The 12,532-nt window shown below is 32.3% G+C and overlaps 1 protein-coding gene across 1 annotated transcript in view; it reads left to right on the top strand.

The window, feature by feature from the left end:
• Positions 1-12,532, top strand: part of RIMS2 (regulating synaptic membrane exocytosis 2) — a 364,820-nt gene that overhangs the window by 91,107 nt on the left and 261,181 nt on the right. Inside the window, exon 9 of the mRNA XM_045805820.2 lies at positions 9,020-9,150. Coding sequence (XP_045661776.1) covers positions 9,020-9,150 — 131 coding nt within the window. The remainder of the gene's footprint in view (positions 1-9,019; positions 9,151-12,532) is intronic.

Here is a 12,532-nt window from a genome sequence, read left to right as displayed (position 1 = left end):
ATTAAAATATCTAAATTCATCCAGTTGCACTTTAGAAACATCATGCTGATGAGTTACTAAACTTGCAATTTTATAAGTGTTAAGAACTTTTTAGATTCTCGAAATCTAGACATTGAATTTTGGATAAAAAAATGTTATAATTGAAAACTAAACTATTCTTGAGCTGATGTTTTAAGAGCAATAGAAAGAACTTTCTGTTTAATCAGCTATGAAATTTCTCCTTTTATTTTTTGGGGGATAGGGGCGGTGTTTGATTTTTACTGAAGAATTTTTATTAATTAAAAGCTATAGGAAGTATAAGCAGAGTTAACATTTAAATTATTGAAAGAGTTATTAGACATGTATATTCTGGGACTATTTTGATCACAAAGGTGACAATAACAGAAAAATTATGCAAGAAAGAAGTTGAGATACTATTAGGAGCTTGTACATGTCTTACTAAAATGAATTTCTTCTCTTTATTATTTTCTTTTCCTTTCTCTCATAAACAGAGTGAACTTTTTCATTTGAAGACAGTGGTCTTTTTTTCATTTTCTATAATAAGTAGCATCTTTCTACTTATTCTTTTACGTATATTGACAGCACAGTTGTCATTTATACTTACAAATATATGTGTATTTTCTTCCACCATTTTAGAAAGTGCTAATGTTAACCTTTTTTATTAACTTATTATGGCTCCGTTCAAATGGTCCATCTTTAAATAATGCTTAGGATGGCTGTACATTTATAAATGTGTGTGTGTGTGTGTGTGTGTGTGTGTGTGTGTGTGTGTATAGTTGGCTTCAGCTGGTGGAGGAGGGAGTGAAGTTAGACTTCCATAGTAAGTAAGTACTGCTTTGTTGCTGTCTTTGAAATCCCAAGGTCCTATAGAAATTGGACTTGGGGGGGATAGAGATTGAGGAGCATAGTGCAGGCACATTTTAAATTCAGCTGTTTTTTGTCATGGTTCAAAATGAATATACTAGAAAGGTAAGACTTAAATATTTTGGAGAATATAACCTTAAAAGTTTTATTTCTAAGGGTATAATTAGTGATTTAAAGTCATAGTATACATTTATAAATGGTGTTAGTTTAAAATCCATGTAATTGTAATTTAAAATGTGTACATTTTATCATTTTCTTGTGACTTGGAGAGGGTATGTTCCAGTAAGATAACGTTAATAAATACAATACATATTTGTTGTGGTAAATCTAGAGAGTACAGATAAGTAACTAAAAAATAAAAATTACCAATAATCCTACCACTAAAATGTAACTATTCACATACATAGCAGTTTTTAAACAAAAGTGGTAAATCTGTGTATAGTATTTTGAGACCTGCTTTTTCACTTAGTAAGGTATTGTACACTTTTCTCTTTAAAATTTTTTTCTTTAAAAATTTCTCTTTAAATGATTTTAATATCTAATATACCATTTTACTTAAATTCTCTATTATGGGACATCTTTTGTATTCTTAATTTATATTACATGATGCCATGCAAATCCTGGAATATAACTCTTACATATTTTGTTAGGTCAGACAAAATTCTTTTGTCAGGATTTTTCAGAAGTAAAATTACAATATGAAGAGAAAGAGAAAGAGATCTAAGATTCTTAAAATCTATTGCCAACATTTTCCTCAAAAATGCTTTTATGAAATTAATCTTCAATCATCTATTTAAGAAATACATGTTAAGTTCTGACCCCAGGTCAGCCATAATACTAGTTGCCGGGAATACAACAGTGAACAAGATAGATAATGGATTTTATCCTCATGAAACTTAATTTTATTTTCGTTCTTTACATGCAGGAAAACATAAGCAAGATACCCTTCTGGATATATTATTTCCTTTATATTTAACCCTATTCCTGGCAGCTGGAGACAATTTTGGTGTGCTCTAATGATGTGGAATTTAGGAAACACATCCACATGTATCACCTTGTGGGAAAATTCCTAGGAAGTCACAAGGCAACATTAGAGTTCCTATCTCCTTCGACTTCTTTTACCTTTGGGCATTTTTATTTTGGTGATATTTTACCTGGGCTCATAACTCACTTACAAATTTATGATGTTGCTAATTCCAGAGAGCAAAGATAATTTGTATGGTCTGTGAGCTGACCTCCTAATATATTATGTCAGTTCATGGACTGCTATTTTCTCAAACAGAAATATACATATAATTTAAATTGTTATTTAAACTTTCATTTCAAGGCTATGGATGATTTTAAAAAATTTATGCAGCTGATTTCTTCTCTATGCTTGAACTCTGCTGCTGCTTGTTACTCTCCTAGGGCATAACTGTGAAAGTGCCATTAATGCATTTGGTGAGAAACTCAGTGTGAGCTCAGGTTGTGACACCTGGACTGTATATTAGCCTTCTCAGTGTCAACACTCCCTTATTTTGATTCTTTTTAAAACTTGTGTTCTTCCACAGCTTAACAGATTCCTTCTTCACAGGATTACTTTTGTAGTTCTTTCAATATTTTTAAATTAATCTGGAGTCTTTGGCTAGTTTTTGATAGAGTGCTCAGATAAAAGATAGCCTTCAACTCTTTTTAAAAGTGAGAAATGGCTCAAAATTCTTTCTTTCTGTAGGAACACATTGATTCTTATTGACAATCATATTTTATTTTACTTCTGGGTCTATGGTTGATTTATGGCTATAATGTTTCCCTAAGTTACTTTGTTTTAATATTTTTCTGATGCCATTTTTAGTGATTATTTGTAAATATTGTACATATCCATTTTGTATGCCCTTTTAAGTGGAATAAGTAGCTGAGGAATGGGTATGAAGCCTTCATATGTCCTTAGAAATTCTATAGTCTTTTTAAACCTTTCTGTAAATGAAAGTGTTTTCCTTCGAGCTTTTATCTCTTATCCCTCATCGTCACAGCCTTGTTATTCCAGAAGCATTGCATAAAAGGAGTGCCTTAAAGATAGTGGTGCAATATGGTACAGAGTGACATTAAAAATGCAAAACAAACTGTGTACAAATTCACTTCTTCATTTGTATGAGGCTGAGTTGTTACAGGTTTCATCAGATATTTTCTGTTTAAAATACATGAATTAGTATTAATTACAATTTGCAATGTAATATATAATATTTCACCATTCATGTATAAAATATTCAGAATCCATAGAGGCAGAAAGCAGTTTAGTACTTGCCAAGAGTTGGGACAATAGGGGAATGGGGATTGATTATTTCATAGGTACAGTATATTCTGGGGTAATAAAAAGTTTTGAAACTAGAGGGAGGTGGTGGTTGCACAGCATTGTGAATGTACTAAATCCCACTGAATTGTACACTTTAAAATGGTTACTTTTATGATATTTGAATGTCCTCTTATTTTAAAAAACTAGCAAAACAAAAATACGTTTTTATAGCCAAGTTTAATGTATAAACTTATAGGTGAAGATTAGGTTTAAATTACCATAGATTGTAGACAACCGATTTCAGAAATCTGTGAGTTGCTGATTTGAGACCATTTTAGAAGATGGAAAATGTTTGCCTTAAAGGACTAATTTATTTCAAAGTGCTATTTGTTTCAAATTAAATTTTTTTAGTTTATGGAGTAATATTTACTTGCAAAAGTCTTCCATTACCTTGCTATTTTGGGTCTAAAACAGAACAGGTGAGAGAGCAAGGAAAAGAAAATCTATTTCCAAATTGAGTACTTTGTTAGTGCCTTTGTTCAGCCTGCCTTGTTAATCTCTGTGCATTTCATACATCCCTGGTCCGTTTGCCAGAGTCCTCTCCACCTAGAATTATGCAGACAGATATTGGTAACATACTCCATATCTAAAGATTTCTTTCTTCCTTTGGAAATGTCTCCACATGAAAAGGAAGACTGCTTAGATTTGAGACTGCCTTGGTTTTTGGAGAGAGAGAAAGATGACTCATATGATTGATATCTGCTTTTAAGGTCTGCTTTCCTTTGAGTTTTAGATTTATGTCTTAAACAGTCTCTATCTGATGATAGTTGAATTAGGCAACAGTCCTCCTACTACCTGTTATCTGTTTCCTTATAACAATGGAAAGGTCTGAAGCCTCTATTTATAACTCTTTGAATTAGGCAAGAGAGACATCCATGAGAAGTATGAGGAATGGGATGGAATCTTGGTGAAAGAAGCAGAATTAAATGCCTTGAAATCCATTCCCAAAACCAGAAATATGCATCTGATTTTGTTCCTGATTTAACCATTGGCATGCCTTAATAAAGGCACAAAATTCTGATTATTGTGGTGTCTTTTGGAAACTGTTTTAAAGTAAAAACAGAATAAGCCAGAAGAGAAAGAAAATTTGATTTTATTCTGAGAATTTGAAGTAGACTGACTTAATCAGAACTGGCCTTCCTTTTTTTTTTTTTTCTTTTTTCTTCTCTTTCTTTCCTTTGCTTTTCTTTCTTTTCTTTTTTCTCTTCTCTTGTTTTTGTTTTTGTTTTTTGGAACCTGGCTTTATTTTCTACCTTTACACTATCTTACTTTTTGTTTGAATCTGGGCAACTGTATGCAGCCTTTTCTATGTCTCTGTTTCCTCATCTCAAATTAGACATAATTGCAACTACCTCCTCGTGTTAGAGGCAATGAACTTGAATAAACTGTCCGTAAAAGCTTGGAAGACTATAAAGAACTATAGAAATAAAAAGAAATGAGGTATTATCATTAATAAGTGTGATTAGCAAGAAAGTGTTATCTTGAGTGGTACCTAATAAATGTTTAAAAGTGGTTTTTAAATACTAGAATCTGGGATAAATTCTTAAGATGTGAATCAACTAATTAGTCCAGTGCCTTCTGCACACTTTCATCTCACCGTGTTTATTCTTTTAAGAAATGCGAAAGCCAGCTTGGCTAATGTTTTTTAAACTTTTCTTAGACATATTTTGGAGAAGTCACACAATTACTTCTACAGATGACTTTTCACTATAATTCTATGATGCATTTTCATGTAACATCTTCTTGGACTATGATTTTTTTCTATGGTAGTGTGTTTAAGGGTGAAACCTGAAATTTCTTGGCTCTTGGATTATGTTTATACTCATTCTTTCAGAGTATACGAGCCCAAAAGTGTCATTTTACATTCAGTATTAATTCCTGTTATGTTGATTACATTTAAAAACTAAGATTTTATATAGTTTTTATATGTTTTAACATTTTGGCAAAATTAACTTATTCATTCTATTGAAGTACTTAATTTAGATATATATTGTTACGGGAAAAGTATACTTAAGGGATAGTTTTATGTGTTTATTTTACTTTTGGTCTTTTAGTTCCAGCGTGTTGTCCTTTTTGGTTTTGTTTTATTGCTTTTTTCTTTAATTTTGCTTACCAGAGCCAAAGCCTTAGTAGAAGAACAACGCCTTTTGTTCCTAGGGTTCAGGTAAAGGCCTTGTCTGCCTGATAGAAACTAAAGTTGTGTTTTAACCCTTATTTGTATGTTTTTGGAAAATGCGTAGTAGGAAACTTTTTTTGGTATGTTGCTCCAAACCATATTATTGACTTTCAAATCATTTTATAAGCCAGCTTGTAAAATTCTGCATGGGGATTAAAATACAATAAAAATTTAAAGAGACAATCTTTGTTAGTGATTTATATGATGAACCAAATACTAAAAGTCATAGGCTTCAGACTGTGCTTATATATATATATATAACATTGACAAAAATAGCTAATTTTATACTGTTGGTATTATCCTTTATTACACTAAGGTTGCTGTCTCTTTAAATCATTCATTATATCACTTAACATGTACATTCTTTTGCATTTTCCAAGCAACAACTCCTTGAGGAGATTGGCAAATAAATTTGTACCTTATCTAAAATATGAATTTTATGCATATTATATATAAGGTTCAACTTTGGAAAGTGTATTATTTTGAAAGAACAAAATAACAATCTAAATAAAATGTGTTGGGTTTATGTTTACATTTTGTAATCGAAATGCCGTTAATTTTACTGTAATACTTGGTACAAGTTGTTTGCCTCTTTTCATTAGGAAACCCTTATATAGTAAAGTAATGACAATATAGTTTTTTCTTTTTTTTAAAGTAGTAGTATGCTTTCCTTGCTTTGCTGCATGTTTTTTTGTTGTTAGTTTTGAATAATACTAATTTAGTTTAAATTTTAAAAATTATAGTTGTTTTAGTTAATGTTATTTAGAATTAAATATTTGCTTCTGCTGTTCAGTTCTCCTTAGGAAATTTAAGAATGCATACATGGGAAAGCTGGAATGATTGTTATATTAAAACAATTAAAATGATGCCAAGATTTCTATTAATGAAAATCAGCTAAAATAAGAAGTATGTCATATCTAGGATTGTGGAGATATATTTGTTACGTTTTGGAGAAATCAACATATATTTTAACTATTCATTTGAAAAGCACAGATAAGAAATTTAGGAATGTGATAAAATAATCTAGCTAATAAGATAATTCTGTTTGGATAAGGTGAACTGGATATCTATTAAAAACTTCAATGCAAGTCCTGTAATACAAAATAAAAAATAGGGCTATTGATCAAATGCCTAATTTAAGACCATTTATTAAAAGTTGTAATTTTGGTTAAAAAAATCAGTAAAATTAAAAAGTGCCTGTTCTTTTAATCTATATTATTTTAACATTTATCTATTTGGAAAGTATGATTTAATAAACTGTGAGGTATAATTGTAAAAATATGAAGGCTATATGCCTAATATGTTTGTATGAAAAATGAATATTATTGACAAATGATATTTTTGGTTTTCTATGGCATAAGAAAATCTAAAAAGAATACTCCTTATCAAACATTTGCAGTTATGTATCTGAAATGTTTCTAACAATTTTAGAAGAGCAAAAAAATCGCCTGTGGAGATGGCAAGGGTTTAGTCTCATCCCTCCAAAAAATGGACAGAAATCAGTGATTTTCTCCAATATGAGCTTAGTCTAATAATAATTATTACTGTTTCTTAGTTTCTAAATGTAAAGTTTATCAGAAAACTTTTCTTTAGCCTTTAGAATCTTTTTCTCTTTGAAGTGCCTAATATTCATGTCATGATCCTCAGAGAAGGATTTTTAATATCATGGAAAAATAAAGCCATCAGCTTTTTTATTGCTATAGAAAATAGAGAATATCAGAAATTAATGTGGCTTTGGTGACACATTTTAGAGGAACCATGATGCTCTCTGACAACATCTCTGTTTCATCTCATATACGAGATACTCTTGTATTTCTTACTTTTGTTGTTGTTTTCCCCTTATGTCTTTTGGCAGAAGAATATTTTTTTTCTACTTACCCTCATCTGTATCTATGTTCTCATATTGTCACACAAGGAAATATTGGAGCTTTTTTTCTATTTGCGTGTTAGAGTCTTTTTCTTCAGGTTGTCGATCCCCTAGTCTAAGGCAGTGGTTCTCAAACTTTAGATGCCTATGAGAATCACCAGGAGGATTTGGTAAAATGCGAGTGCCTGGGCCCCGTTCTGATTCAGTACGTGACAAGTGGGCCACAGGAATTTGTTAACTTTTTAACAAATAAACCAGATAACACAGATTGTAAGGAGGTTAGGGAACCACACTTTAAGAAACACTTCTCTAGAGGCTACCTGGCAGCTCTATTAGGAAAATTTTTTTACACAACAGCAAGATAATACCTGCATTAAACATAAAGACTTAGTACAACATAAAGAATAATAATTATAATTTTTAAAAATTAAGTATTTCTTATTATTACTAAGAGGGAGAATTCCATTTGACTGAGAAGCAGGATAAATAATTTTATATACCCTTCTGGGCCATCAGTCTTCCTCTTCTGACTCAGGAGTCTTGCTCAGCCTGTCATTCTCTAAACTATGGAGTAAGGGACACAACAAAACCGTGCTAGAATTGGAACTGCACTACCAGTATATCATATATACATACATATATTTTTTATTTTATATGATTTTTTATATGTATGTATGTATGATATGTATTTATTTATGTATGTCAGAGCTGGCCCAGACCTGACTGTCCACTTCAGGAGGAGAGGGAAGGACTGACATGAGACATATATTTAAATTTTTTAAACTGCTGCAAATATTGTGCATCCAAATTAAAGGAAAAATTAAACTATTAAAAAGCATATAAACCACAAAACTATATATAAACCATAACTTCATTCCCAAATTTCAGATTTTGGATTCAGTGTCAAGATAGTGGTCAAAGATGTGCTGCGTTCTGAACCAAAATGTGGGGTAGAGCCATAGTTATAAATCCTGACATGGTAGAAACAGCCAGCTAGGTGTGGGAGTGTGAGGTCTGTGTGTGGGAGGTGATAATTGTTAAATCAAATGAATTTAGCAGCTGGATGTGAAGTTCTAATCCCTGATTATGTCATAGGGAAATTACTCACATTTTCTCATCTCAAATGATAAAATATACCCTATTATTCTAAGGATGTGATACATCTTCCTCACTAATGAAAAAGGGACTTTATGTCTGTGTAAAAAAAATCTATAAAGATGAATTTATTATGGTTTTAAATCCAAACTTAAGGAGGCTATTGACTAAAGCTACTAGTAATTCTACCTGGCTTATAATCTTTGAAATGTCTTTTTAAATGAAACGTTTTGTCTTTTAAAACATTTGCTTAAAAATTCCCTGTGAATGCCATATAAATAAAGTATCTATTCAATTCATTTGAGCAGTTATTCTGAGCTCATTATTGTAGGGGAGCTAAAATGAACCACAGTGATTCTTGCATAAAGATAGACACAGAGCAGTCATTGTATATAAAGTTCTTAGTTATGGCAATGTAATTATTATATGCATGTTCATAAGCAATCAAATTAGGATAACAAAAAGCTCAAGGGTTTTTTCAATCAACCCAAAATATCTGAATTATTTCCTCTATTCATTGAAGTTATTATAGCATATCCTTTTATTTTAACTGTTTGCAGCTTACTAAGTAGAACCTATATTCTGTGCTCACATTAGCATAAGAGAATGGGGCAAAGATTGGGAATGTAAACATTATGTTATGGTATTCAAAATTTTGAGCTGATAAATGAATATTTTTCCTTTTCAGATAAAACTATGGTTTGACAAGGTTGGTCATCAATTAATAGTTACAATTTTGGGAGCAAAGGATCTCCCTTCCAGGGAAGATGGGAGGCCAAGGAATCCTTATGTTAAAATTTACTTTCTTCCGGACAGAAGGTAGGGATGTGAAACAAAAATAAATGTTCTTGAAAATAAATAAGAAATGTTAATAACAGTGGGTGTTTCAATTCTGCCTTATTTATTTTTATATATCATGCAAGTCAGATATTTATGAAGTTTAACATAAGCATAATGATTCATATTATTCATGTGATTCCCATTAGTCTTCAAAGCAGTGACAGTATAGCCTCAATTGTTTTAGAACTTGTATCAAATGTTATAGATGATTTTATTGAATATTTATTTTACATTGTATGGATTCTTAAATGATGTATATTTTCATTTGTCAAAATCATTAAAAATTATACTTTTTAAAATCAAATGCATTTTTAACACAATCTACAGAAGCAAAAAGCTGGAAATGATGCTAAAAGGTACTCACCATATTCCTTTACAAGTCCTACTTCCTCATACTTCATTTCTTTATGTTCCATAAAATTAATGAGTGTTTCATATTTCACCACCCCATATCATCAAGGAAACTTAACCACTGGGCCCAGAATCAGCTTCTTCAAGCATCATTGGTTTGTGTCCATGCTAATTAGCATAAATGATATTGCTCTGCCCTAACTTAAGCAGAGGAATTAGGATTGGAGAAATAGTTTTTCAAAAATTGTCTAATCACTTTTAATTTCTGGAACATAAAAAAATAAAAGAGATTTTTGAATAGACATCATGAAACAAGAGAGAATTAATGGCACCAATTACCTTTTCCCCGGCTTTTCTGCATCCGTAGTTTCCAGGACAGAGTGTTCTCAAGGTCTGGTCATTTTTTCTCAGGCTGGAAGTGGCCAGGCACAGATGTGATCTTCAACATGTTCACACACTTCTGGACCCTCATGTACTTAGTTCAAGTTGAAAGTCATCAGAGTCGAGTGCCCACACATCATCTGAAGAATAATCTGTCAAAGAAAAGGATGAAAGAAAGGAAGTAGGCAATTAACAAAGGCCTTCCATTTTATTTGATACATATTTTGAAGTGAAATTTGTGAAGAAAATCCCTCAGAAGATATGTCAAGGTGCCATCCTATCCAAAGTGATTAGAAACTGTTTGCCCTATAATTTCATCTTAGAAAATTTGCTTGAAGGGGCGCCTGGGGGGCACAGCGGTTAAGCGTCTGCCTTTGGCTCAGGGCGTGATCCCGGCGTTATGGGATCGAGCCCCACATCAGGCTCCTCCGCTATGAGCCTGCTTCTTCCTCTCCCACTCCCCCTGCTTGTGTTCCCTCTCTCGCTGGCTGTCTCTCTCTCTGTCATATAAATAAAATCTTTAAAAAAAAAAAAAAAAGAAAAAATTTGCTTGAAGAAAGTTGTTTTCTCACAACTTAGGTTGTCTTTTGGCTAGGGATATACTTTGATGGGCAAAGGAAGAAGAGATGATATTCATAACTGGGGCTTTGAAATCTAGCTTACACTTTAGTTGGATGACAGATTTCACAGCCACATTCCTCTGCCCTCCTGGAGGCCACATCCCCTGGCTTCTTACAGCACACCTGGTTTCTAGTCCAAGCATTCTTAGAATGCCGTCATAACAAGCTGCCGGAAATGCTGCCTTCCCATCTACTTATGGGTACATAGAACTAAAGTGTCTACTTCCTCAAACCTTTGAAGAAAAATATTTTTGAAGATGATAAAAAGTCTTTCAAATTATGGAATCAAATAATAATATTTGATTGTTTATTTTTGTTTAGTTTTATTTTATTTTACATACCCTCTCCTCCTTTCTGAGCAGATAGATCTAAAATGGAAAGGAAGGTCCCCTTCACCATCCTTTATATTGTAAATGTAGTGTTTTTTATCTTTTCTCAACACCAAAGAATGTGGGAAACACTTTAATATTTCACTCACAAATTATTTCTCAGCTGTTTCCTTGCAAATTATGAGGAATTTGAAGAATATTTAAGCAAGCTTGTTGCTTACTTTATTGATTGATAAAGTTGTGTCTGGGTCTTACCTTTATTTATTTGAGAGAGAGAGTGAGCGAGAAAGCACAGGAGCAGAGGGAGAGGGAGAAGCAGGCTCCCCTGGTGAGCAGAGGGCTGGAGGCTGGTCTTGTTTCCGGGAGCCTGAGATCGTGACCTGAGCCAAAGGCAGATGCTTAACCCACTGAGCCACCCAGGAGCCCCAGGGTGTTTTGTCTTTAAAAGAGAAAAGAATTCTTTCCTGAACTCAGAAACACCTACATTATCATCAGTTTTTTTTCTGTTGATACAAGTTTTTACACATGCATAAAGGGCTGTTTATGCTTTTGGTATGAATTATTTCATTTTTCTTGACAGTTTTTCTGGAAGAAAAACTATTTGAATAGGTGAATGTAGAAAATAATTGATGCCTTTTTATTGGTAAGAATTCGTGGAGGGACACGTGAGACTGCATTGAAGAGATTTAGACTGGAATGTCACTATGTTAGTTAATCCATTTAAAACACTATTTTCTAAGTAATGAATTATGTACTCTAAAAAATAGCTGGGTGTGCTTTACAGTCTTTTATATCTTGAAGAAAAGTTGGTTTTCAGTCAAAATACATTTCTTTCTCTCATTTTGAGTAAACACATCAAGTCTTTGCGTACAGTTACTAAAATAAATTAGATGGAAACCAAAAATACCAGTAGCATGAAAATACATAGAAAAGGCTTTAGGTTGGATTTTATTTAAAAAAAAAATAGTTTCCATTCTTAACAGGTTAATGATGCTGTTAGAGATCAATGATTTATTTTATTGCTGTTGGGCTGCTATTTAAAAAAAAAAAATCTCAATAGCATGCGTATTGATCTTAGTTTTTAAATACTCTTAGCAACTTTCTGTCTTTGACTTTTACAACCTGATCTTATTTTGTTTGTTTCTTTGTTTTAAAGATTTTATTTTTAAGTAATCTCTATACCCAACATGGGATTCAAACTCACAACCCCGAGATCAAGAGTAGCGTGTTCCACTGACTGAGCTGCCCCTCCTTTTTAACCTGACCTTATTTTGAAGGCTTTTGTTATACTTCCAAAAACAAAATAATAATAATAATTTAACTTTTTTTTAACTCCCTGAAGATAATTTTTCATGGTTCTTTGCATGGATTGGTGCTTCAATACACACTAAATTGCCTTATTAAATGTTAATTGTATATGGTGGGTGTGCGAGGAATTTCAGTGATTATCTACTCTCCTTCCTACCCAGTATAGACATCCTTTCTGAAATAGTCGTCTTTATTTGAGAACTTTTTTCACTACTTAAGAGGAAGTCAAGGTTTATTTTTCTATTCCCTTTCAGATTAAAGTAAAACCTGCAATTGTTGGATTATACAGCAAGGCTCCCACTCAGTGCTTTCTTCCTGGCTTTAAAGGAGGGAACTTTCTCTCTTCACAGGGTCTCATAATTCATTTTTTAA

This window comes from Ursus americanus, chromosome 9 (genome assembly GCF_024610735.1).
Source record: "Ursus americanus isolate L20-20 chromosome 9, mUrsAme1.1.p, whole genome shotgun sequence".
Taxonomy (NCBI): Eukaryota; Metazoa; Chordata; class Mammalia; order Carnivora; family Ursidae; genus Ursus; species Ursus americanus.
The sequence above is the reverse complement of the archived record's forward strand: the minus strand, read 5'-3'. Positions and strand labels throughout refer to the sequence as shown.